At 38.2% G+C, this 26,830-nt stretch overlaps 7 protein-coding genes across 12 annotated transcripts; 5 read left to right on the forward strand and 2 right to left on the reverse strand.

Moving 5' to 3' along the window:
• The first annotated feature begins 244 nt into the window (after window positions 1–244).
• Window positions 245–1,304, forward strand: LOC132784439 (uncharacterized). 2 transcript variants are annotated; one of them, XM_060790061.1, is made up of 3 exons: window positions 245–618; window positions 673–1,054; window positions 1,115–1,304. In XM_060790061.1, exons 1-3 carry the CDS (start codon window positions 349–351, stop codon window positions 1,246–1,248), a joined length of 786 nt encoding a protein of 261 aa, XP_060646044.1. In that variant the 5' UTR covers window positions 245–348; the 3' UTR covers window positions 1,249–1,304. The 2 variants fall into 2 exon arrangements, with proteins under 2 accessions (XP_060646044.1, XP_060646042.1); XM_060790059.1 differs by having other exon boundaries at window positions 673–1,304.
• A 158-nt stretch (window positions 1,305–1,462) lies between these two features.
• LOC132784432 (uncharacterized) lies at window positions 1,463–3,765 on the forward strand. Its single transcript, XM_060790054.1, has 5 exons — window positions 1,463–1,630; window positions 1,698–1,871; window positions 1,984–2,352; window positions 2,420–2,688; window positions 2,758–3,765. Exons 1-5 carry the CDS (start codon window positions 1,597–1,599, stop codon window positions 3,025–3,027), a joined length of 1,116 nt encoding a protein of 371 aa, XP_060646037.1. The 5' UTR covers window positions 1,463–1,596; the 3' UTR covers window positions 3,028–3,765.
• Window positions 3,416–11,109, reverse strand: LOC132784422 (glutamate dehydrogenase, mitochondrial). Of its 2 annotated transcripts, XM_060790040.1 has the most exons (6): window positions 10,569–11,109; window positions 5,795–6,229; window positions 5,416–5,735; window positions 5,148–5,352; window positions 4,630–4,668; window positions 3,416–4,157 (listed from the first exon to the last, which is right to left on the reverse strand). In XM_060790040.1, exons 1-6 carry the CDS (start codon window positions 10,969–10,971, stop codon window positions 3,886–3,888), a joined length of 1,674 nt encoding a protein of 557 aa, XP_060646023.1. In that variant the 5' UTR covers window positions 10,972–11,109; the 3' UTR covers window positions 3,416–3,885. The 2 variants fall into 2 exon arrangements, with proteins under 2 accessions (XP_060646023.1, XP_060646024.1); XM_060790041.1 differs by lacking the exon at window positions 4,630–4,668 and having other exon boundaries at window positions 10,569–11,108.
• A 333-nt stretch (window positions 11,110–11,442) lies between these two features.
• On the forward strand, window positions 11,443–12,979 carry LOC132784428 (probable enoyl-CoA hydratase echA8). Its single transcript, XM_060790046.1, has 4 exons — window positions 11,443–11,461; window positions 11,549–11,676; window positions 11,743–12,531; window positions 12,590–12,979. Exons 2-4 carry the CDS (start codon window positions 11,577–11,579, stop codon window positions 12,856–12,858), a joined length of 1,158 nt encoding a protein of 385 aa, XP_060646029.1. The 5' UTR covers window positions 11,443–11,461; window positions 11,549–11,576; the 3' UTR covers window positions 12,859–12,979.
• Window positions 12,980–13,565: 586 nt separating this feature from the next.
• LOC132784431 (acyl-CoA Delta-9 desaturase-like) lies at window positions 13,566–16,507 on the forward strand. The gene is made up of 5 exons (XM_060790053.1): window positions 13,566–13,784; window positions 15,043–15,345; window positions 15,403–15,739; window positions 15,807–15,992; window positions 16,055–16,507. Exons 2-5 carry the CDS (start codon window positions 15,045–15,047, stop codon window positions 16,368–16,370), a joined length of 1,140 nt encoding a protein of 379 aa, XP_060646036.1. The 5' UTR covers window positions 13,566–13,784; window positions 15,043–15,044; the 3' UTR covers window positions 16,371–16,507.
• LOC132784444 (uncharacterized) lies at window positions 16,493–17,234 on the reverse strand. The gene has a single exon (XM_060790066.1). It carries the CDS (start codon window positions 16,974–16,976, stop codon window positions 16,716–16,718), a length of 261 nt encoding a protein of 86 aa, XP_060646049.1. The 5' UTR covers window positions 16,977–17,234; the 3' UTR covers window positions 16,493–16,715.
• Window positions 17,235–17,646: 412 nt separating this feature from the next.
• LOC132784430 (acyl-CoA Delta-9 desaturase) lies at window positions 17,647–26,556 on the forward strand. 4 transcript variants are annotated; one of them, XM_060790051.1, is made up of 5 exons: window positions 17,647–17,779; window positions 23,392–23,717; window positions 24,670–25,006; window positions 25,069–25,254; window positions 25,320–26,556. In XM_060790051.1, the coding sequence occupies exons 2-5, from the start codon at window positions 23,405–23,407 to the stop codon at window positions 25,636–25,638; spliced, it is 1,155 nt and encodes a 384-aa protein (XP_060646034.1). In that variant the 5' UTR covers window positions 17,647–17,779; window positions 23,392–23,404; the 3' UTR covers window positions 25,639–26,556. The 4 variants fall into 4 exon arrangements, with proteins under 4 accessions (XP_060646034.1, XP_060646035.1, XP_060646031.1 ...); XM_060790048.1 differs by lacking the exon at window positions 17,647–17,779 and adding an exon at window positions 20,148–20,330; XM_060790050.1 differs by lacking the exon at window positions 17,647–17,779 and adding an exon at window positions 22,522–22,594.
• Window positions 26,557–26,830: the final 274 nt, after the last annotated feature.

Genomic DNA, 26,830 nt, shown 5'->3' on the forward strand with positions numbered 1-26,830 from the left:
AAAATAATTGTGTTCATTCGAATTTAAAGTCATTTTTTAAATTTATTTGCTGCGAACAAATCGAATATAGCAATATCGATTTATTATATTTTATATTTCTCCTGATCAATATTTTGGATTTATGTTATCGAATTCCGATTAACGATTTAAGCAAGCTGAAAAAAATCGATGCTTTCACAAATGTTAAAATCTATCTATGCATCGATAGTTTTATCGATGCTTCTTCTTCTTTTACCTGCCGTCACGCAGACGCTCACGTTGGTTATCGAAAACAACTGTAGCTTGTTTGTTTGTTGTTGTTTGTTGAAAATTGTAAACCCGCGAATTGTTTGCATTCAATTATTTTAAATGGCACATAATCTTAAAAATGTTGACGTAAAGCTGCAAGATGTGGACGTTTTGACCACAGGTATCCTGGCGGAGCTTGTGAACGGCATACTAGATTTCCTCCTATTCCATCGTAGTCAAATTCCATTTGTATATAAAACCTACAAATACTATGTAGAAAAATGGGATGAAAATAAAGAAACGCAGACTGAATCTTTTGAAAACTATCAAGTTAAGCAGCAACGCTTCCTGGCCAAGGCAACCAAGGAGTCGATCAGCAATATGCGAGAGGTAAATTTAAATTTTACATGTTAGGAGTAAAACTAAATTAGACATTATTTTCAGATGATACGACAAGCGTTTAGAAGCAGTAAAGGGGTCAAAAGTTTACGATTTCTATTCGGCAACAACACGTTTATGCCCAGCGAATCCTATACTATCCACATACCGCATGCATCCATCTCAAAAAACCACGGGGATATTCATGTCATGCCAGAGGGCCCCATGAATCAAACACTGCTGCGTTTACTCACTTGCGAGGAGCTCTATACTCTCTGGTCCACAGAACTCAAGGCTACCAATGTATATCTGGAGCTAGAGCTGCTGACCAACGATGATGAGCCTCAGTGCGAGACATTGAAATTGTATCCTAAGGAAGTTGTCAGTCAATTACCGCGTAGTTGTAAGAATGTACATTTGCATCTGTCACATGTCAATGAAAATGACCGTGAGTTGACTTGTTGTAAGCAGCTAGTTATTTTTCAAGATTTAGATAATTTAAATATAGATACAATCCAGGAAGAAGTGAAAAAGGAGGAGGAACTGTGTTGCAAGCAAAGTGAGCACGTAAGTGGCTGGTGGCAATCTGATATAATAGTTCGTGGCTTTAGGGCGCCCAAATACGACTTATGGTCTAGCTAATCCAATTTTACATTCTTTTTATTCAATAAACTGCAAAGATTTACTATCAATTTAAATTTTCTTTGGGTTTTTATTAACAATCGATAACGATAAATGCTATCATTGTTGTGCTCGATTTGGTACAACATGGTTTTCTGCTCGATATGGCACTGTTAAGAAAATGCAATTACTCTGTCAATATAATAACAGCGTCATGTAAAGTCTTGTTGTGTGTTTATCGTGCATTCTTGAGTGTGGAGCGTCGTACGGAGCGGCTCCGTTTATTTTTTACATACACAAAGAAAAACGCAAAGATTTGTTTAAGTAAATACAAAGGCCTGCAGTCTCTAGTCAATTGTCATTGCAAGCATGTCCGAGAAACCGACTGTTTTAATTTTGGGTGGTAAGTTCAAGAGTAAGCCGCAGCGATATCGCTTCAGACTTTTATCTCTTAAATTATTCAACTGCAGGCTGCGGATTCATTGGACGCAACTTGCTGAATTACTTGCTGAAGAATGACTTGACACAGGAAATACGCATTGTTGATAAGACGCCACCACAAATGGCCTGGTTGAATGAGCAACAAACCGATGACTTTGCTAGCGATAAAGTGGAGTTTTGCAGCGCCAATTTAATTAATGCCGGTATGTCACACACACGCACATATACAACCCACTCACACACACTTCCTTTGTTGGTGCGAGCGGAACAGGTTTTTGTTTGTTTTTGACTTTGTCCTTTTCTATGCACATACAGCCTCATGCAAGGCGGCATTTGCACCACACCCAACAACACATCGTGGCTGGGATGTGGTCATCAATTGTGCAGCTGAAACGCGTGCCAATCAGGACGATGCCGTCTACAAAGAGGGCATCCAAAAGCTGAGCCTCAACTGCGCCAACGAGGCAGCCAATCGTCAGGTTAAACGCTATGTGGAGCTGAGCTCGGGCTGTGTGAACAGCAGTGAGAAGAACCCACTGAAGGAGGACTGCAAGCTGGAGCCATGGACGGGTGTGGCCAAGCAAAAACTCAAGGTGGAGAAGGAGCTGGCGCAAATCAACAGTCTTAGCTATACGGTGGTGCGATTGCCCGTTGTTTATGGCATTGGCGATAAGCGCTACTTAAGTGAGTATCGCTTTAACTCTGTAATCTTTATAATTATTTAAATAATGTAAATGAAAACTTTTTGCAGTGCCTCGCATTATTATTGCGGCCATATACAAATACCTCGGTGAGACAATGAAACTGCTGTGGAACGATGCGATGCGTCTCAATACGGTGCATGTGATCGATGTGTGTGCTGCGATTTGGCAATTAGCCCAAAATCCCAAAGCCGCTGGACAGGTCTACAACATTGTGGATGACTCAGCGTCGACGCAGGGCAGTATTAGTGATTTGCTTGTGGACATATTCGAAATCAATGTTGAATATTTTGGCATTGTTATGTCCAATTTAACTAAGGTCTGTCATTAATCTCGTCATTCGTTGTATGAGTCATAATCATAAAAAAAAACATGCATTGTTTTTTAGCTCTATCCAAGCGATACAGTGGGTGAAATCAACGACAAGCACATGGCGCCCTGGGCCGAGATTTGTCAACGCAATGGCATCGAGAATACACCGCTAACGCCGTATTTGGATGAGGAGCAACTGCATCATAAGCATCTCAATTTGGACAATACGAAACTGAAAGACTTTGGCTACGTGCTGCAAGTGCCGCGCATTACACGCGACGTTTTAACCGAAATGATCGATGATTATGTGAAACAGCAGTTATTTCCCAAATCCTTGGCACTCTGAATCGCTATAAATCGACAGGGAATAATGCACTACGTTAATATGCACTCAGCAAAGATTTTAATTAGTTTAAGCGAAACATTTTTTGATATTCCAACAAAACAATCTTCCAATTTATACCTGGTATTTGTCCTCCCTCAAACATTCTTTTTGTTTTTTGCGAAAAAGTGTACTTATAGTATTATGTGTAGACCCAATATATATATATAGAGTAAACTATATATTTTATACAACTAACTATTATATGCATACATTCCATTCCAATTTATATACAACAAAATGTATACGTAAATTTTTGAGACTAAAAAACATTGTATCAACGATTGTATTGTGATCATTTTAGTGGCCAACGAACGATAATTGACAATTAAAAATGCATTTACATCAAACGTTTATGTTTTAATTGTTTTTTTTTTTATTGTTATTTTTAATGTGTATATTTGATATTTAGTTTCATTTAAAAGTTGCGGCAACGGAGCGTTTCGTATAATTACGATACATAATTGAAAAAATGCAATTGCTTCACTTTTACGCTCATTAATTATTCTTTTTTCATTTTTAACTTAAAACTTAGAGAAAATCAACAAAAAATAATCATTGCGAAAGCAATTCAAGCTCGCTCTTTTCACTTAATACAATGAAAAAGACACACACAAGAAAGTAAAGTTAAAAAGTTGAACAAATTGTTGTGTGGACATATATAAATTAAAATTCATCTCATTTTTAGTTATGTTTGTTTGTGACTCTCTAAAAAACCGGAGGTGCGCGTGTGTGGGATGCAATAATGCTTATTTGCGTTTGCTTTTTGAGTTCGATTTTGTGGTTTAATAAACTAGTTAAGTTGTTCAGCATTAGCTGCGCTTAGAAGGCCAAACCAGCGTCACGGTATGTGGTGAAGATCTTCTCAATGGAGTTCACATAGGCAGCGGTTCTCAGATCCAGACCCAAGTTGTATTTCATGGCTGTCTTCATGATGGCACGAGCCGAACGCTCCATGGTGTAGTCCAGACCGGAGTGCACGATGTCCTTCTCGGAGGCGCCAGAGATGCGCTTCTGGAACGATTCCGAGGGTGTAACGGGAATGCGTCCACCAACGCGACCAAAGCGACGCTCCAAGGATTCTTGCACGGATTCTAAATGATGAGGCAGGCAGAGAGAGATCGAAAGAGATAGTTAATATATGCCGCATGCTGGAGAAACAAGTATTGCAAATTTGGAAACGTAAACTACATATAGAAATTGTTTGTTAGAAGATCGATGGCAGCACTGTTAAAAAACATTTGGGATATGTGTACGTGGTGTGTATGCGATAATCAATAAGTCAGGCATGATCTGATCACAATAAGCTCAACCAAAATGGAATATATAGTTTAGGATTTGCTTAACACAAAAGGATCATTTCTACGGACTACAAGTAACAAATAATGTTGTAACAACTTTTACACAGCATTAAAAAAAAAGATAACCAGGAAGTTAAAACAAGAACCAATGCAGGCGATTTGTGTTTCTTTTTTTTTTGGGTAGGATGGTAAAATAGCAAGAGAGGGTGTGGGTGGTGGAGGAGATAATAGAAGTAATAGAAAAGAAGAATTAATAATAATGTACCGTCGTTAATAATTCTTTCAATTGACTGTTGGACTGAGTCTACATTGGTGATAGAGAGAAACGGAAAAAAAAGAAGAAATAGAATAAACAACGAATTACTATGATTGTTGGCAATATTATCAATTTGTATACATATTACACGTATTCAAATTACGTTATTGAATATGGGTAATACACATACTACGAACTTGTGAGAAATAAGAAACACTAATAATTCTATGAATTTCGATAGATTTACTTTTTTTTTAACCTACTGGAAGAGCAAATGCTACAAGAGCAGCCGCTTTTCTGTAAGGGTTTTTTTGTCGTCAACTTAACGCAAATTAATTAATGAAATTAATAAGAATAATAATAATAATTAAAGGAATTTTGAAACCATATACCCTGATTTTATTTAAATGAATTACTAGATAAATAATGGTATGGCATGATTCGATAGTACAAGCCAGCGATAAAATAAATGTTTATATAGATAGTGTAAGAGAAGGTAAAGTAGAGAGATGTCAAGATCAACTTACCGAGCAGATGATAGTTGGACTCGCGCTCATACTTGAAGGTCAGACGACCGTATGAGACGTGGTTGAGGTTCTTGAGCCACTCGAAGAACGAGACGGTGACACCACCAGCATTGATGTACAGATCGGGAATGACCAAAATGTTGCGATCAATCAGAATCTTGTCGGCAGCGGGTGTTGTGGGACCGTTGGCGGCCTCGGCAATGATCTAATTAAATACATAATGAATGAATATATTGATGATACAAATCACAACTCAATCAAGACTCACTTTAGCTTGAATTCTGTGAGCATTCTCGCTGTTGATGACCTTCTCAATGGCGGCAGGAATGAAGATGTCGCACTGCTCGAACATAAGGTTCTCGCCCTCATAAGGCTTGGCATTGGGATAGCCGACAACGGTGCCGTGCTCGTTCTTGTAGTCCTCCAGCTGCTTGGGGTCAATACCCTCGGGGTTGAAGAGGGTGCCATCGTGCTCAATCACACCAATGCAGGTGGCTCCAGCACGAGTCAGATAGCGGGTGGTGTGCAGACCAACGTTACCGAAGCCCTGCACAATGAAGGTCTTGCCACCCCAGCCGGGAGTGGTGCCTGTCAAGAGAAGGACAAGTTAAAGATGTCTAACTAGCAAGTGGAAAAGTTAAGCTTACCAATCATGCTCATGTAGTTGGCCTCGTTGATGAAGTTCTCCAGACCGTGGAAGACACCGCGACCAGTGGCCGAGACACGACCGTGAATACCGCCCTGGTTGATGGGTTTGCCGGTGACACAGGCATGGGCATTGATGTCCAAATGGCCGATGGTCTTGGCATAGGTATCAGCGATCCAGGACATTTCACGCTCGCCAGTGCCCATATCGGGGGCGGGCACATCGACGCCGGGGCCAATGAAGCCCTTCTTGGCCAACTCAAGGGTGAAGCGACGGGTGATTTTCTCCAACTCATGCTCGGAGTACTCCTTGGGGTTGATCTTCAGACCGGCCTTGGCACCGCCGAATGGCACATCGACGCAGGCGCACTTGAAGGTCATCAAAGCGGACAGGGCTTTCACCTCATCGCGTGACACATCCAACGAGAAACGGATGCCTGCAAATCAGCAACAATTGCATAATCAATCAAATAAGTTAAGGCATATTACGTATACGACAGGTGTGCTGTCCGCAGAACAACAGCGAAACCTTGAAAGACTTAAAAACTAAGTACATTTCTATTTATGTTTCCCATGCAGTCTGTGTTTAATTTTTTCGTTTTTTTGGACTCAATCCAATTGAAACAGACGAAAGAATTTACATTTTGAAAGCAAAAGTTGCTTGTCGATTCTCTGTTGGGTTTCACGTGCATTTTTTATTTCGGCTGGTGCCAAAGTGGGTCAGTAAGGGTACTTGTAATGTCGTAACACTTGGAGAGCCCGTATTCTCGTATCTTTATGATACGTTTTATATTTTATGTTGTTTGTTTGCACACACACCTTTGATATCTTGATATCTTTTGAGAAATCTGATTAGATAAAGCGACTTCCTCGCTCGCTTATCGCTAACTTTTTGGTTTTTTTCAATTGCACCGAGAAGTTTATTTCTAAACTTTACGATGTAATCGAAATACAATAAATGCGACCAATCAACCAACAGCTACAATTATCTGACAGGCACAAAGTGCGCCTGCGATAAATATCAAATTTATTATCATTTTCAAGTTATCGACAGGCCCCCACAAAAATTCATTGCGGTTGCCAAGCATTGATCTTTAATGAGGTCGCCTGAACTTTGCCTTTCCTACAACAAGTCACAAAAGCTTGCCCTTATCGATTGTCAACTGCATCGCTAGCTGAGACTTCAAAGCTTTTAAGCTTAATGATCTTCTTGGAATTAATTTGCTGCATATTCGATTCGCATTCCCAACCAACTGCCTGTTGCCTCAATTGTTTTTTTTTCTTCAGTATACATATTTATTTTGTTGTTTGTGTTCCATCAATTTTGTTCTTTCCCTTCTTTCGTCTGCTATTGGTTTTGTTTGCTTTCTTGTGCAATACATATGCGTGTGTCTGTGTGAGCGCATAACAACAGCGCCAAAGCAAGCATTTTGTTTTTCTGTCCCTGTTTTTCGACTACAGTGTTAGCTAGCTAATGTGAACTTTGCGAACGAGAGCGGTAGATAAGACAAAGTTGTTGTTCATGAATATGCAGATAGATTTAAAGCTTATTTCCGGTTAAAACTGAAATGAGTTTAGACGACTTTATATATTAAATGCTTACTGTACAAAAATTCGAAAAAAAAACAAATGTTCCATTTAATCAAGTGGTTTTAAAGAGTCGACATCATTAATATTAAATAATTTCACAAACCTAATGTATAAATAAGTTTTTATTGAAAATATATATTTATTATTAATTTCCCACAAAGTAAACCCAATTTTACCAAAGAACATTTAAATAAAATTTCATTTTATCGCAGAATATTACTCATACGATTGTACTGTACTTCAATAGCTTGCGTATCAAAACCGATTATAAAATTCTTGAAAAGATGTTGCTAACAACCGGCTTTATCAACCAAAAAAACTAACGGGGTACCAATTAACTTGTTTTTGTGTTTTGTAGTAAATTACTCGGTAAAAAAACAAGAAAACGCGTGACTTTTTGTATTTGGCATATAGCAAATACAATCCCCCTCAACAAGTCGCTTAGCTCTACGTGCGAAAATCTATTTGTGTATAGCTTGTCAATGTATTTGTTTTTGTCTATGACCGTATATATGTATTAGTGTACCTTATACAATCAGTGCGATAAGTTTTTTCGCTTTTTTGGGGGCTCGATCGAGTATGGGGCGTGTATGTATACGAATATAGTATAGAATATCATATATGTATATGCTTGTGTGTATATATTGCCACGTCTAAGAGCACATTATACGCCATTGGCAACAGCAAACCGCAATCTTTCGAGATAGACCGAAAAAACCGGTTGGTTGCTCCCCCCTAGTGAGCGTCAGCTGACTAGCATTTTGGCCATATGATAAAGAATATTTCTAGCGTGGGCTGACGGCATCTTATGTTTTGCTATTGTGCTAACATATGTATGAATATATGTATTTAACATATACTACAGAATGGATAAGATATACACGTCGCACCTACCGCAGGAAATGACGCATGAACTTGGAAGAAAACAAACTAGATTTTTGTGAACAACTTCAACAGATTCAGGGTAACTTCTCTAGACTATATAAAGTGATAATTATATAATAATAAATGTACATATGTAATTCTCATATCTCTGTATTTGCAGGGAGTATCAGGGGCGTAGCGAATTGTTCCTTATCTGAAGTGTTTGCCACTTGAGCAAGAAACGAGAATGCAAACAAAGCATTTGGTGCTGAATGTTGACACAACTTATTTGCATACAAACTGCAACTTGGCGCTTTGTAGTTGTAAATAAACAATGCATATACATACATATATGTATATAATGTCTTATAAATATTAATAGTTGTATTTATAATTATATTGCAAAACAATATATTGAAATCGAATTCTAAAAGTGTAGATACTTGATTGAAACTTAAATTTCATGTTTTTGTGTTTAGCAAATAGTTTCTTCACATACTGTGCATTAGAATCAGCTGAACCGGTATTGCGACAGCTGATAACATTTGCATTATCAGCTGCATTGTGCTTTTACGTCAAATTAAGCTTTTAAGATGCCAACTAAACTTCAAGACACGCGCATACACAAGTGCAAGCAATTTGCGACCCTAAGTGAGAAACAGTTCAACGACATAGAAAGCTGTACCGAAAACGAAACAACAAAACACAAAGCGCTGCACAGTGTGCCGCGTCACATTTTTTTTGGCGCAACGTGACCATCACGTGAGCACCAAGCAAATAAAGTTCGCTGATTGACAGATACATTTAGGTAGTTATACGAATGTACATTCAAAGCGCTACGCTGAAAAACCGGTTTTAATATTTGCCTTTGGCGCATTTTGTTCTCTTCTTCACCTTTTTTTTTTGCACAACCAACGCGTCGAAGTTGAATTGAAAATAAGCTGCGAAATTTTATTATTTTACCGAATTCAAAAGTCCAGCTATGAAGTCATTTGTGTCAATAAATGTGCGATCAAATGCAAACAGACAGACAGAGAGACTGCTGCTCTGTAGAGCAATTAACATTAATTAGAGCTGTAGTATAATATGTTGAAGACAGGCACGGTTTAATGTTGTGTACACATTGTAGAATATGTGCTATTTAATATGGCCACTAAAAGGCTTATCCCATTTAGCAAATGACTAAAATCAATTTAGCACCCCGAAATGAGTAAGCAAATGTTATTTTGCTAAAATATCATCATAATATTTAGAGGTATAATTAACAAGCACAAGCACTATCGGTTAGCAACAGATTGTCGAACTTGTTTACTATCAAAATTTGAACGAGGTTCCACACGATTTTGAAATAACAATAATAAATTCATAAAAAAAAAAACAAAAACAATATGAATCGTCTATTTATGCTCTAGGCTCGTGAGCGTCAGCTTTATCAACAACAGAACCCAGAGTCAATAACAATAAGCAACAACAACAACCACATGTACGAATGATACGTGTTTTATTTTATATTTTTTTGGAACGCGTCGCTAACCAAGGTCAGATAAGTACAGTGGCGCACCAGTTTGTCTGATTGATAAAACCATTAAGATTTTCAGTTACTATAATTAGACAATCTAACAAGTTAACGGAACTAAGCAATATTTGGATCTTGTATGGGGATGTACCTGAGAAGCGAGAACAACAGCTGACTTGTACATTTTGTCACACTGTGAGCTATGATGTGGGTACACTGTTCTAGTTCCAATAAGAAACAAAACAAAACAATACATAGCGAAAGCTGTGTACTCGGTGTGTTATTAAAAATAGAACTCAAATGAAATGGCTACGATGAAAAAAGAAATTGCTCAAAAATTCGCCAACGGCAACGTCGCTATAAGCGTTGAAATAAATTGTGAGAATTCTTTTAGGCAGATTAGCTTGGTGAAGTGTGGCAACACTTGAAGGGCTTGGAAATCAGATGGCAACACGTGTAACGGACGCCTTCTCGCTCTCTTCTTATGCAATTTAGATACTAGGCCCAAAGCATAGACAGAATAAATATCTCTTGTTTGCTTCGTTTGTTTGTGTCCCGGGCAGAAAGAAAAATACAATGTAAACAACCAAATAATGAATGTGGAGTATGCGCGAAAAAATAAAAATACTGGGGGCGGGTTTTGGGGGAGGATGTTGGTCACACAGTTACATAATTGGGAGAAAGGCAAGCAAAATAGTTTGTGTATAGAAAAATCGATTTTACACCAACAGTTGGCAAAGTTTTCGTTCGATGCCGGTTAAAAAACAGTATGTAATATTGAAATTATAAAAGATAGTATTATTTACCTCCTTTGGTGGGAATCCTGTGTGTGCTGTGCTGGGCACGGTAGCCGGTAATCATCTCGTAGTTGCCAGCATCGCGACGCAATGGGAATGCAATCTCGATGATGTGGTCGCAGGGTTGCATAAGCATGAGAATACCCTTAACCTTCTTCTTCTTCTCGTCCAGAGACATCTTGCCCTTCATGTCTTCGATGAGGCGGTCCTCGGAGATTTGGCAACCACGGTGGAAGAAGTACTCAACCATATCAAAGAAACGGGGATCCTTGGCAGTGGGCACATCCTTTAGGCGATCGGGAATCTGGTAGTTGCGCGTCTGGAGCACAGCTGTGGGCAAAGCTTTGGCCAATGCGGTCAACTCCTGCTGACGCATGGCGCCCTGGCGGGCCAAACTCTTCAGGTGATACATGCTTCGACGCAAACACACACACAATCGCCTCACACAAATGTATTCAAATTCTAAATTTGGTGCTGCTGCTCCTCAACTGGCTGTTGGGCTAAATATGCACAACCGCTCGCTTTTCGACGCCGCTCCAAACTGAGTATATTGGGGGCACGCTCTTCAGCAGAAAGCCTTCTCAGCGAAACCGCGCTAAGTTTCAGTGTGGCTGTAAGCTCAATGCCCAATATATACTACATATCGTTACAAAAGTGGTATATTCCACAAATCAAAGAAAGCTTTGTTTTTCACCAAACATATTGTTAGATAGGACTGCAATTTATGAAAATAGTAATAAATTATATAAAGATCCATTGTCGGTATTTAATTTAAAAATTAAAAGGTCACGGTTATTACCTTCACGAATATTTCGGTTGTTAACTATCGATTAAAGTTAACCTTTTAGCAATCGAATGCATTGGCAGCGTTGTGGAGTCAAAATTAGTGGCAACGCTTTCCGGTACGACATTTATAAATTGTTTTGCAAATCAGGATAGCTTTGCACTTTTTTTTTAGTTTTTGATAATTTACGTATACAAAATTAAAGGTTTTACCATCAAAGGACTACGTTAAATATGTTGCGCAAAATTGGACGGCAGCTAGGCCACCAAGTTGGTCAGCAGTTGCGCTTTTCAGCCGGCCGCATGCTGAGCACAACCAACCAACTGCACAAAGGTAGTTAAAATAACGTGACATAATGTTTACCTACGGAATATATCAATAAAAATGCAATTTTTGCAGATGCTGCAGCCGATGCTAAAGCGGAGCCAACGCCGCCCAAGTCTATTCTAGTTGAAAAGGACAAAAATATTACCGTAATCGGTATTAATAGGCCACAACAACGCAATGCAATCGACTCGATTACCGCCGCCCAACTTTGCGATGCGTTCTCTGCCTTTGAGGCTGATGACACATCCCCAGTGGCTGTACTCTATGGCGTTGGTGGCTCATTCTGCTCTGGTTTCGACATTTTGGAAATGAGCACAGACGAAAAAGAGGAAATAAGCGTGGATATACTAATGCGACCTGAGGGATCTGTGGGTCCCACAAGGCGTCAAATAAAAAAACCTGTAGTGTGTGGCATCAACGGTTACTGCATAGCCAATGGCTTGGAGCTGGCCCTGATGTGTGATCTTCGTGTCATGGAGGAGTCAGCCGTGCTGGGATTCTTCAACAGACGCTTTGGAGTGCCCATGCTGGATGGTGGCACCGTTCGATTGCCCGCCATGATTGGATTGTCGCGTGCATTGGATTTGATACTGACTGGGCGGCCGGTAGGCTCACAGGAGGCACATGATATTGGACTAGTCAATCGCATTGTGCCAACGGGTACTGCTCTGGGCAATGCGCTGGAGTTGGCCAGTTGTCTGGCGAAGTTTCCACAGCGTGCTTTGAATCACGATCGCAACTCCGTTTATTCGGCTGCCTTCGAGACGTCGACGTTTCATCAGGCAGTGCAGAATGAGGTGATGTACACATCTCGCGAAATAATTGAGGATATGCAGAACGGCATCAAGTGGTTCAATCAAAGTAAGTAGACAACTAATATATATTTAAACAAAACTCTTAAATCATACTCCCCTTACAGCCTTCAAAGCGGACACAACACACTCCTGGCTGAAACGGGATCGCTCAATGGCCGATTGGGATGATGAGGAAGTGGCAGAGGCAGCTGCAGAGAAAGAAACGAAGAAACAACAGGAGGAAGCCGCTGCAGTGGAGGCTGAAAAGCAAAAACAAGCAGAGAAGGCGCAAAAGAAGTCGAAAAAGACCGAAAAGGTTGAGGAAAAAGCGGCGGTCAAGGAAGGCGAACAAACCAGCGAGAAACCAAAGTCAGAAGAGGACCCAAAGAAATAAGATGACATAATAGATAACGCTGTGTATATATAATATATAAGAACATCCTCACAAGCAGTTCAGAACTGACCGATTTGAATTTGTTAAATTATTTAAATACATACTAACCATAAACACAAAACGTATTGTGAACACTAGATGGCGCGCGCTAACGGCAACTACCGCATGTAGATGGCGCTTTCATTATCAAGCTTAACATTTGAAGGACAGAGCTTTCGGTTTTACCGCATATAATGATAAGCAAACAATCGCATACGTGAACGAACAGGCGGTTTTTTTGCCGGCTGTGACTCAGACCGAACTGCCGATGAGATGCATTCGATTAAATGATCATCCCCAGACAGCGATGCAATACTTGAACTGTGCTCTTCTTTATTGAACATGTGTTCGATGGTGCATGTTCAAAGTCTTATTGCCCTAGCAATTAAATAAAAATCAGATTAATACACTTCTTATAATGTGAAGTGGCGGCAAATTAAGGTATATACGCCTTGATAGTGGCTTGATAACGGCATCGTAATAACGGAAATCAACAATAAATGATATAATATCCGCACCCATTCTCATGCGCTCTATGTCTGTCATTCATCAGGAGATCATCTAACCCAAAAATAAAAATAATCTACATCAGTAATAAACCATCAGGTCATAGTTAGATTAGAAGATCATTATTTCACTTAAATACGACGTGTCGCGCAATTCCGATGCTAACAATTCGAAATCGTCAAGTGTTATAGACGCACCTTTAACTAAACTCTCCTCAACAATCGACTTGAGTGCACTATAATTGATTCAAAAGAAGGCACGTTCGCCTCTAAGCTTCACAGTGGACACTCAGCCACCATCGGGAACGGTTGTGGTTCAAACTTTTGGAATATATTCTACTACCACAAGAAACCTATTTTAAAATCGCGACAAGAATTTTGGTAAGTCGATTAGTGAGAAAAATACATCAATGAGAGATAACAAAAGTGTTTGTGCAAAATTATCCCAAGTGCAAATATCCTGTTGATTAGTTAAACACAGCGGATGTCAAGCAAACTTTAAACCATTATTTTTAACCTTGTTGGACCTTGAATCTGCCAAGAAGATTACTCTATAGATATCTTAATTAAGCATTTAGACCCCCCATTAACAAAATTTGGTAAACAACGGAATTAAACGTGGAATTTGTTCGACTAATTAGATTGAGATTAGAAATTCATGATCAATTAAAGGCGGAATTTTTACAAGTTTAAGGTGAATTAGAATTGCTATTGGATTTTCTTTTTCTTTGTTTGGTATTCAAATGAATCTATTAAGTGCAGACAACAATGTAACTAAAATTATGCAAATTATATAAGAACTTTCGTAGTAAAAGGTATTGAACAGCATTTTAACAATGAAGAATACAAATTGCATTTAAAGTAAAGTGAAAGTAAAGTAAAGCGTACTCCAAATTTAAATTGTATTAAAAATATTTCATAATTTTGAAAGTGATACTACACTATAATAATTATGCATATTATTCAGTTAGACTATAAAACAGTAATAAATGGTTTAAATTTTCAATAAAGCCATAAACTACAAATTCTAAATGAAATAGCAAAATAATAAAGAAATTCTTTAAATTATTACTAAATATAAAATAATAAGGAAATCCCTTTAACCTTAGCTAAGCATCTAATAAACTATAAAGTAGCAAAATACTAATTTTAATGATTCTCAAGAAATTTATTTAGTGATGCAAAAATAGGTTAGTGAAATTTTCAATTAATCCCTACCATAGTATATGTATATTATTAAATAAAATTTGTTTTAAAACTGTGATATTACAATTTAGTAATCACTTTAAAATAATTAAATACTCGAGAGTTATTAGATACAACACAAATTTCTGAAAGTGTGTAAAGATCATATTCAAGATGAAGAATAATAAAGAAATCCCTTCAATAGAAGATACCTACAAATGTATTATTAAATAAAATTTGTTTTAAAACTGTGATATTACAATTTAGTAATCCCTTTAAAATAATTAAATACTCGAGAGTTTTTAGATATAACACAAATTTCTGAAAGTGTGTGAAGATCATATTCAAGATGTAGAATAATAAAGAAATCCCTTCAATATAAGATACCTACAAATCTCTCTTATATATGTAGATAAAATCGCCAATTGATCTAATACATTTATTGCACTTGCAGCGATGCCGCCAAACGCCGTCTCTAGACCAGCGGACTCGTTGCCCGCCTGTGGCAACGAGCAGGAACTGCTGCAATCCAAGGAGAACCCAAATGCATCCAAGCAAACCGGAGTGCTCTTCGAGGCCGATGCAGAAACTAATGACTGCGCCCTGGCTGGTGACATAACGCAATTGAAGAAGGCCGATAAACGCAAATTGAAATGGGTTTGGCGTAATATTATTCTATTCGGCTATTTGCATTTGGCCGCTCTATACGGTGGATACTTGTTCCTCTTTAAAGCAAAATGGGCAACGGTTGCATTCTGTAAGTCAAAACATTTACATTTTACATTTCAAATTAACTTGATGATTTAAATTGCAGCTATTGTACTTTATACGATGGGCATGATCGGCATTACTGGAGGTGCCCATCGCCTGTGGGCACATCGTTCCTACAAGGCCAAGTGGCCACTCCGCCTGATACTGATCACATTCAACACGATCGCCTTCCAAGATGCCGCCTTCCACTGGGCACGCGATCATCGCGTGCATCACAAGTACTCGGAAACCGATGCTGATCCTCATAATGCCACACGTGGTTTCTTCTTCTCACATGTTGGTTGGCTGCTGTGCAAGAAGCATCCCGATGTGGTGGCGAAGGGCAAAGGCTTGGATCTGTCCGATCTGCGTGCCGATCGCATTCTCATGTTCCAGCTGAAGTGAGTGTCAACTTAATTTGAATTCCAAATTTACTTGTTTGCTAATTTGTTTGTAAATGCCTTGCAGATACTATATGATTCTCATGCCGCTGGCTTGCTTTATTCTGCCCACTTTGGCACCCATGTATCTGTGGAATGAGACGCTGATGAACTCGTGGTTTGTGGCCACCATGTTCCGTTGGTGCTTCCAGCTCAACATGACCTGGCTGGTGAACAGTGCTGCTCACAAATTCGGCGGACGTCCCTATGACAAGTATGTGGCTTTATCCTGCTGTTGCTCTAGTGTATCTCAACTAATCTTGTACTTCTTTGCAGGCACATCAATCCATCCCAGAGTCCTTACGTGTCCGCATTCACCTTCGGCGAGGGTTGGCACAACTATCATCATGTCTTCCCCTGGGATTACAAGACCGCCGAATGGGGCAGATATACGCTCAACATGACCACCGCGTTCATTGATTTCTTTGCCAAAATCGGCTGGGCCTACGATCTGAAATCGGTGGCACCCGAGACAATTGAGCGTCGTGTGCGACGCACTGGCGACGGCAGCCATGAACTGTGGGGTTGGGGGGACAAGGATCTCACCGAAGAGGATGTTAAGCATGTGCTGTTCGTTGACAAGACGAAGTAGAGAGAGAAAGAGTACTTAAATTATATATTATACTATACTATTCTATATTATATATACTTTTTTATTTATGCACGATAAGTTTGAGTTAGGGGAAAGGATACTATATTAATAAAATTGATAAATACTAAATATAACAATTTCTTTTTTTATAACACTTAACAACAGATTAACAACGTTTTGTGCTTGCTATCAGGTTTGTTTGTTTTTATGGAAGGTATAATTGTCTAGACGTTTGCAGGTGGCCCATCCGCTGATTGTTGTTCACCTAATCTCAAGTTTCGCATTATACGTGAGTGTGTTTTTCATTTTGATAACACGCATATTAGTTGGTGAAATCCAGTTTAGTTAAACGAATGGACGGCCGGAACGTTTCTCTTTGGCATCCATGGTGTGTAATATAACGTCGGCAAGCGCCTTTGGATGGACACCTGCTCCAAGTAGTTCCAAGCATATGTCGAGGGCCTTAGCAGATAGTCGCGTGTTGATTAGCTCCGACATGCCATAGACCGCAATGCGCAGCACTGGCGAATTATTAACGAATTGCTTTAAATCGTTATTTCCCTCCACAGCGGGATTATTGCCGTCCCGATCACTCTGTTGTGTCATGTTGTTGCTGTTATCGTCTGTTCCGCTGATGATGATTGCGATAAGAACGCCGCCAGCATCAAAAGTTTCCAGAGATCTTTGCAATCGATGTGGCTGCCTCCCAATAGGTCAAATGTAGCGGGCAAACGTTGAAGATTATTTTTATGAGCCGTAAAAATTTATTAGTTCTAATAGAGTTAAGCAAAGACTTTCAAACGGAAGCAGTTACTTTGTTTATAAAACTAACATTTACTGCTACAAAACCAGCTGAGTGACGCTATTAAAATAGTTATCGAATAAATTATTCGATATATTACCGTGAAGAGATCGTAAACAGCATCCTTTTGGTATAAAAATACCAGAAAAATTTAATTTTAAGGTAAACTAAATAGCGGGGGAAAGCATTTATTCAAGTGCGGATAAAATGTTCTACACAATGATTAGATTGCTTGTAAAAACACGGATACAATAAACTGATTAGAGTGACAATTGTCGGGATTTCTGCACTTTGGTATATATCCATCTGTGATAAAACGAATATTTTTAGATATCTTGCTTTTGGTCACACGCCGGCAAAGAAAACAGCTTTGACACGGAAGGAACGAAACACACACACAACAAAAACTAAATTTGCCAGAGAAACAATTTTTGGAATTATATTTATAATATATAATATTATTTAGATGCTATAACACTCATTGATTAATGCATCAATATTGTTATCGATGTAAAAACATTGCTAATTAATTATTTCATTAAAAGTTCCCTGGAAATTTATTGCAAAAAGAAAAGGAAAAAATCCCATTGGAACAAAAGTGAAACAAGTAAGTGCACAATTCGTTAATTACTTTTCTAGTGACATTGTGCAATGCCATTAGCTGGAGCATCTTCGTAGAACATGCAATTTTTGAATCACCGCATCGAAAGCAGCACGCGCTTTATTTGCTCTGATTAAAAGAACATGCCATATTATCAAATCAGATAGTTACTTTTTTTTTGTTTTTTTTTCCGATTTGTTTTTATTTGAATATATAAAGTTTTAAAAGATTAGAATGTTGTCGTCCATAATATTTCTATATATTCTGTGTGCGCAGCACACTCCTTCAGTGACATCATTTCAATTTCAAATGACGCAAGGCTAGGATTTCTATTTCATTCCCTTTTACATTGTTTGAATGACGCGCAGCATTTCCAAGTTACATACTAGAATAACCTTGACTTCAGAATACACTATAACAATCTGCCAAAGCTCTTGTTGTTGTTAATACTCATTGCTAGGATGGTAGCATGTGGTATTTTATGGTGAAATTGAAAATATAATTGTGTATGTTCAAAGCACCCACAATCATAAATTTGCTTAATTTGTACACCTATTTGTATACAACTTTCGCAATCTGATTTTCCAAATTTCTCTGCGGAAATCATAGCATTGGATTATTGCATAAATAAATAAAGTGATATAAATCACTAAAGTAGATTTGATTTTCTTTATATAAATTTTTCTGAATCTTTACAAAAAGTGTAGTAAGTTAATACATTTTTGTTTATAGTCCAGATTACTCTAACGATCAAATAAATTTTAATTCATTTGTTTTGTTTTTAAGTATATTAAATTTCAAGGCTATAGGACAGTGTCAGTATAATAATCTTATAATATAAGACTTTTTATTTTTTTAATCTTCACTAGTAATTAAAATTAATGTTTCAGTTATTGTTTTGGCTAATGTGATTTTGTAGAAGTCGTCTATTTAATTGCCTCTCTGAGGTAATAATTTTCTAACATATGCAGCTAGTTATAGAGGGTTTTTATTCAATTGACAGGCAAATTATTAGAGGTCATGTTGTCGTTATCAGATCTTAGAGTTCATCTCCCTTCTATTTTTTCCACGCTGATGATCAATGCGCAATTGAATTCGCAGTTGTGATGATTAAATGAAATCTATATGCACATATGCAATGTACAGTAACTACATACGATAGATACATGTGAATAGATTTGTATATTATGCCGAATGCAGCTGCTCGAGCACAAGTTCTATAATTTATCAAGAATACCAAAGTAAATTGCTTACAATCTTTTGATACCCTGTTTATACGCAAACACACATTTCCAATACAAACACTAATTTAAATGAAAGAGAGGTCTTTGATTTAGCCAAAAGAACATGTTTCCGCGCTTATTATCAATGCAAATCTTATTCTTTTGTTAAACTTTTAACTAAAGCTTGTCGGGTTTGAATATTGACAACAAACTATCAAATTTACCTTTAATATGCGCACGCTCAATACCCTTCAATAACATATATGAACGACTTTGTTTATAATAAATTTAAATATTTGACATATTTGAGTAAGTTAAGAATATGATATAAGATTTTAGATCATTGAATCTATTCTAATAAAACAAAAATAAATTTTTTCGATATAAATTCAATTGTATATGGAAAATAATATTAAAGAACAAATTGTTCGGATTGTTAATTATTTTGTAAACTTTTACATTGTACACACAGCGACGCGCTAATGTAAATTATCAAGTATGCAGATTTAAAGTGAATCGAAGTGTGTGACAAAGTACAATATTGTTAATGATACACGTATGCAGATCTATTCATCCATGTGCTACGCCTTGGATCGGTTAATAGTGACTGAGTTATTGACTATTTACAAACTCGCTGACTAACTTGTATCAATCCAAAGTACAATATCGAAAAAGTTAATAAATTGGTTAAAAGGCAAACAAAACCAGATTATTGGTAGCAGACTTGTACTCTGACCCCTAGTATTTGTGTGATTAGAAGCAGTTAGTATAATCTCATTTATGGTACTTTCGAATACTAAGTACTTGAATGTCAAGTGGTCGAGACTTAATGGAAAAAAAATTAGATAATGTCAATAAAGATCATTTTAATTGAACAAAATTGAGCGAAAGTTTGAGCCATCCTTAAAATCCATTCATATGCATGTTTTGAATTTTGCGCTCTATCTAAGCACAAATAATGAGTGCATTCTAATGACATTTAATCACAAATTGAAACCGACGTCTTACATACAACCAATACATATGGACATACATTGTCGGCGATATCAACAAATTGCAAAGAAAGGGGCTGCGTAATGTTTTCTGGCGTCGCGTCTCGCGTCAATCGCGCGACTGAAAAAACGTTTAAATTTTCGCAACCGTTCCACAAGTGCTCTCAGTTTGACTTGAGCGCGTAAAGCGTGTGGACGTGTTGACGTGTTGTCTCGCGTTTCTTGTGTGTGAAATTCATATATGAAAATCTACTACCGCGTGTCCCTCCTGAAACAAGAAAAACCGCGAAAAAAAACAAAGTTTTTTGTTTGGAATCGTTGCAAAATTTAAAAGAAAAACAGGTTGGTGTTTATATTGTGCATGCGACAGTTGAATGGTTACACGACAGGATTTGCAAGAGTTTACGTAAAAGCAGCCAGCAAGAGCAAGCACCAACTAACGTCAATTTGTGATCAAATAAAGTAGTCGAAAAAAAAGCACCTCTACTACCCACACATACACATGCAACTGTCTGTCTGCCTGCATATGTGTGCGTTTGTGTATTTACGCATTTAGGTAGTTCTTGTGTTTAGCTGGCTCTTTGGTCTGTTTGCGAGATGCTTTCGCAAGCAAAAAGTCAGTGATGATGGTGCTTTGAAATCTGCACATGAAAAGCATTGAAGCTCTTAAACGATGTTTTAAGTAGCTTTTTATAAGCTCCTCTACTCTCGATCTCTCGAACTTTTCTGAAGGCTGTACTTTAACGGTCAGGGCTCGCATTGTGAGTAGACGAAGGTTAAATACATTCAGATAAAAGCCTCCATTAACGTTAGCTTGGGGCGCTGCGCATTAAAAAAAACATAAAGAAAAAAAAAACACATTCATATACTCGAGCTGTTTATTCAAACTATTCTAAAAAGGTATGTTTTATATAATATCGATTCTTTAAAATTGGGTTTCGCAATTAATTTAAAAATTATTCGCAACTTAATTATTTATTCGGGTTCGTCGAACCCCATCGCTGCGTTGTAATCAAATTAGTTGAGAGCCACCTTTGTTTTTTTTGTTTTTTTTTAAACAAAATTAATCGTGTACTAGTTGTATAACATATGCACATACATTTCCATAGGAATCGTACAAATGTTCACGTGTGTTTTGACACAAATGTCGTTCGTTGTGTGTCTTGAGTAGAATTCAGCAAATTGAATTTGCTTTTTGCAATGCATTCAACAATTTTGCCAAATATAGTAGATTAGACACACATCATTAGAATTTGACCGAGTTGAGTCGAGTGAGAGTCGCAATATTCATCCGCCCGTCTCGTTCGTATCACGCATCTGCAGTGTGATTATGCCGGGTAAATGACTTTTCTCTCTTTGCCGTTTGCCATCTCTCTTCGTTTGTGTGCTTTGCTCTCTTGATTACACGCCGCTGAAAGCATTTTGTCGTTGGCACACAACGTCATGGTCTTTTTTCAAGTTCAATATCAAAGCATCAAAGCATATGGCTTTTATCAGATTCGTACCCCGGTCGTGAAATTTCATGGAAACGCGACCAAAAAAGTTTATTTAGCCGGCATAGGCTGTAAGAGACAGACAGGCAGACAGACAATCCCTTACCGGTTCTTAGTAACATTTTGAGAGCCAGACTAATCAGCTGTTTACACTCTCTCGCTCTTTCTCTGGGCGCTGGCTCTCACTTGTGCGCCATATTCGTTGAAACTTGGCTTGGCGTTGGCGATCTGCTGTTTGTTTTAAATGTATGTATTAGGGAATGTGCTTGCATGTGTGTGTGTTTGTATGAGTAAAAATCTAACTAGATTTCTTGTTCATGTTATTTTTCGTGTGCTTTCCAATGGCGCGCCATTATTGTTGTTTATACTTGACTTTCGTAGTAGGGAGGGACATCGTATGATTTTTTGTACACGTATTCACGTGGTTCAAGTTTCAATAATATGAATTACTTATGTATGTATGCACCTACATACTATATGAACATGTGTGTGTGTGTGTGCGGGTGCTGTACTCACTGCTGCAGCAATTTACACCTTTAAGACTTATATACACATACATTTGCAAGAGTTGCATACGTCGTGCAAATTAGCATTGTGTTGACTTGTTTTTTAGCCAACGTGTAATTAAATTTGTATTTGGTTGTTGTCTTCAGTTTATTGAAGGTACATAGACTCATTGGATTTCGTCATCTTTTTAAGAACCGGCATTTTGCTACCTTAAATCACGTAGACCAAGCGATAAGCTACCAATCTATTGACTATTGGACATTAAATGGCAACGTGTTTGCCGTTTATAAAACCCTGACCCTGAATAATGTATAAATATTTAGGATTCATATTTAGCATTATAGAAAAGTTGCAGACATCGCAATGTTATAAAACATACATATGTCTGTATATATTTGCCACTATCGCACACTTTAAAAAGCTTTCGACACACGAAAAAGACCATTTGACTTTGCGTGAAGCTTGCGAAAGAGCGAAAGCTTCTTGTCGACAACTGCTTTTCGCATTCCCCTCAACAGTTTAAAACTTAACGCTCGATTGGCCGGTTGTTGTTCGCTCGGTAGTCAGAAATACAAAATTTGACTTGTTAGTGAGACATTAAAGAAGGTAAATTAAAGATGCCGTGTATGGTCATAAATTAATTGTGACAGTTGCAATGCATATCGCAATTAATGGTTGTTGCTTTTGACTGTCAGTTCAAATTAAAGTCTACCGCAAGCTAAACTTCACTGTTTATGTTTGTTTGCGGATGTGTGTGTGAGTGTGTATAACAGTTTAGTTGAAAATTTTCCATGACCCTGCGAACACACATACACGGAGAGGTTAATGCTTAATGCTTGGCCTTCACACTGTGTTGTGCGCCCAGTGACCCACAATGTGCAATTGTCTACACACTAACAAGCATTACAAACACAAGTGTGAGGCTGTGTGCGTGAACGAAGAGTGCCAAAAACTAAAAGTGCCGCCCCTCGCTTTTGTCAGTAGGTGTTATTGCTCTCTCTCTGTCTCTCTTTCCCTTATGCCGGCATTTTAATTGTGCCAATCTACCTACGTGTTTGTTTGTGTGAGTAGCGTTTGCAGATATCCTTCGACAAGGACATCCACGAATTTATTGATTTTCCCGACCTGTGCCAAAGCCGCTTGTCAAAAATTTTAGCGTGAAAGTGCTTGAATAATGCACACATTGTTTGGCAATTATTTATTAGCTAGTTAAAGCAATTGTGTGTAGACACTTGTAGAGTTGCAAGTGTGACCACACAACTGCAATAAAAAATAAAGGTGCTCGTCTCGACTGCAGTTCAAAGCGTGTCAAGTTCAAATTAACACATTAGCTTAGCATAGTTAATTACCATTGCCTTAATGCATTCAAAAATACTTTAATGTGCGTGTTTTTTTGATTACAGCAACTGCTTAATTATGCCGCCCAACGCAACTGCTGGTGGACAAGCGATCACCGATTCGCTTATCTCTGCCGCTGCCGCAGCTGCAGCTGAATCGGAACAGAATCCGACCAAGTTGCAGGCTGATTCAACTGGTGTGCTCTTCGAGCAGGATGCCGAGACCATCGATGGCGGGCTGGTCAAGGATATCATTTCTATGAAAAAGGCGGATAAACGAAAACTTAAACTTGTCTGGCGTAATATTATACTTTTTGGATATCTCCATGTGGCTGCTGTTTACGGTGCCTGGCTAATGATCACCTCCGCCAAATGGCAGACAGGCTTACTCGGTAAGAAACTATTCGATTGTAGATGGCTTGACAACCCTACGTAGCTCGACTGTTGTGTGTACGTGTGTCCATAGTGTTGCCATCCTTGATTGGCGTGTGCCGACGTGCATATCAATATTTTCCGAGGTTATCAGCGTTGTTTTTTTGTCCAAATTTGGCGCTGATAACTTTGAACAATGTCGGCTAGACAGACAAATGGCAAATAGCCAACGAAATCATGCGCCCTCGGTGCCCCTAAAGAACTTCAGACTCTATAGTACTTTCCATTCATTTCCGTTATGATCCCAAAAACAGATATCGTAAATATTTCCACATTAGCTTAACTATTAAAGAGTTTAGTCAAGTGGTCGCATATTTTGTTTATTTTAATGAATAGTTTAGACGTTTAGCGTGAAGTAAATCGACATGTGTTTAAACCTTAATCTTTAGTGCCAGAGAACTTCAGATTTCTATTTAAATTCGTTGCGCTATAATAGAAACGAGCTAAGCAGTCATATGAAATTCTATAGTTTATTTTATTTCCAAGTATTTACATATTTTGTATTGTTTATTTGTTTTTTAAATGGATAATTTCGACGTTCCGCGCAAAGTAAATCGACATGTGTTCAAGGCAGTTAGTTATATAACCAATACAAAAAATATTGAATATGCACCATTTGATGAAGTACTAAATGAGGTGCGCTTTACCATACGTAATACGAATCCTGTTCCCAATTTGAAGGAATTGGTTCGATCTTCGCTAATAAGCATGAATTTCTTGGACATTCTCTCTGTTAACGAGGACGGAACAGCGTATGGAATTCAGGATGTTAGCTATATACTAGCCAAGAATCAATTAGAGTCAGAGACGAGGCCCATTTTATAGAATTTATTAAATTTTTAGAATTGTAGTATAGAAATAAATGTATAAAAGTAATTGAACTAATTGCGTTTCAATTTGTATTTCTTAAAGCTTTCGGTCTTTATGTCGCCTCTGGACTTGGCATCACGGCTGGAGCCCATCGTCTGTGGGCCCATCGTTCCTACAAGGCCAAGTGGCCACTGCGTCTGCTGCTGGTCATCTTCAACACGATTGCTTTCCAGGATGCCGCCTACCACTGGGCCCGCGATCATCGTGTGCACCACAAATACTCGGAAACCGATGCTGATCCCCACAATGCCACACGTGGCTTCTTCTTTTCGCACATCGGCTGGCTGCTGTGCAAGAAGCATCCCGAGGTTAAGGCCAAGGGCAAGGGTGTTGATCTATCTGATCTGCGTGCTGATCCCATCCTGATGTTCCAGAAGAAGTAAGTGATCTCTTTATCTATTGCATTGTTCAACTGACTCACGTTTCTATCTTTAATTTCAGACACTACATGATTCTGATGCCTCTGGCTTGCTTCATTCTGCCCACTTTGGCTCCCATGTATTTCTGGAACGAATCGTTGATGAACGCCTGGTTCGTGGCCACCATGTTCCGTTGGTGCTTTATTCTGAATGTCACCTGGCTAGTGAACAGTGCTGCCCACAAATTCGGCAACCGTCCCTATGACAAGTGAGTGATTAGCTTTGCGATTTCTTTGGCGAATTGGCTAACTGATTTTTCTTTCCTTATTACAGAGACATCAACCCTGCTCAGAATGTTTCGGTTGCAGTGCTCGCTTTCGGTGAGGGATGGCACAACTATCATCATGTGTTCCCCTGGGATTACAAGACCGCTGAGTTTGGCAATTACTCTCTGAACTTGACCACAGCGTTCATCGATTTCTTTGCTCGCATTGGTTTGGCCTACGATCTGAAGAGCGTGTCCGTGGACATCATCAAGAAGCGTGTGAAGCGCACTGGCGATGGCTCTCATGCCACTTGGGGCTGGGGTGACAAGGATCAGCCCAAGGAGGAGATGGAGGATGCGTTGATCACCCACAAGAAGAGCGAATAAACGGATGGAATTGCGTAATACGCGTTTTTAGCCAACATTCACTGAAATTGAATCAAAACGATAAGGGGAAGAAATTAAGCATATGAAGTCAAAACAGAAAAGAAGTAATGTGAGAAAAGAGAGTAAAAACAGATGGAAAGAAGATTTTCATTAAAAAATTATGTCCGTATGTGAAAGATGTTTAAGATAGCAACCTAAACACAAAAGGAAATGAAAAAGCTAAGACAAAAAACCCCTTTAAATAATTTTAAGTAATAATGTTGATGATAAATATCTGTTGTTTATCAATAACTGTATACCGTCTGTGTTAAACCAGCTCTGGAATGTTTTATCGCTCCGTAATTGCTATTTGGAGACACATACAAGCCGTCGATTTGAACATATGGATATGGAAGCCAACACAAGTACAGAGTACTTGGGCAACCAACATAAACACTGTCGACGGCTTAAAAATTTATCTTTATATTTATCCCCAGATTACTCTATACTCTAATCATAAGTTGTATTCACGATACAATCAATCGATTATGTTTTGCAGCCCTCCACCACGAACACTAATAGCTCCGCACAATCAGAAACAAATCCGAAATTTAGTTGAATTTTAATGAATCTGAAATAATACAAAAAATGAAAATTTATGAGTTTACACACACATACACACACACAGAGAAAACATAATATACCTGCAACACTTTTACGAAAGATTTTAGTAATTATATTAAGCCAAAAACTAAAGAGGAATACGAAAGAAATCATTATATATACAAATATATATTATACGTTTACGATATAATTAAAAACACACAAACAAAATATAAGCGAACTACTAACACCCTACTAAAAGCTTCGCGCCAAAAAAACAAAGAAAATTGTTACAAATAAAATCGAAAAACTCTTCGTTTTAGCTTGTAATCCCAAGTATGCTCTGACTTTTTCTTCAATCTGTTATTTGAAAACGTTTTCTATTGAAAGTCGGCATAACTTCTCCTCAGCTCAATCGAAACGTATCCAAACTCAAAACAACGAAACGTTTTTAGAGCAATTCTATTGTTATTGATATTATATTTATTTTTTGACCAAATTTATTTTGTCAATCGATTTTATTTTATTTGTGATTTACCATGGATCAATTTGGAGTACGCAAGTCGATCAATCGCAATGTGTATAAGGCAATGCTATTCTTGCAGTCGTC

The sequence above is a fragment of the Drosophila nasuta genome, chromosome 2R (assembly GCF_023558535.2).
Source record: "Drosophila nasuta strain 15112-1781.00 chromosome 2R, ASM2355853v1, whole genome shotgun sequence".
NCBI lineage: Eukaryota > Metazoa > Arthropoda > Insecta > Diptera > Drosophilidae > Drosophila > Drosophila nasuta.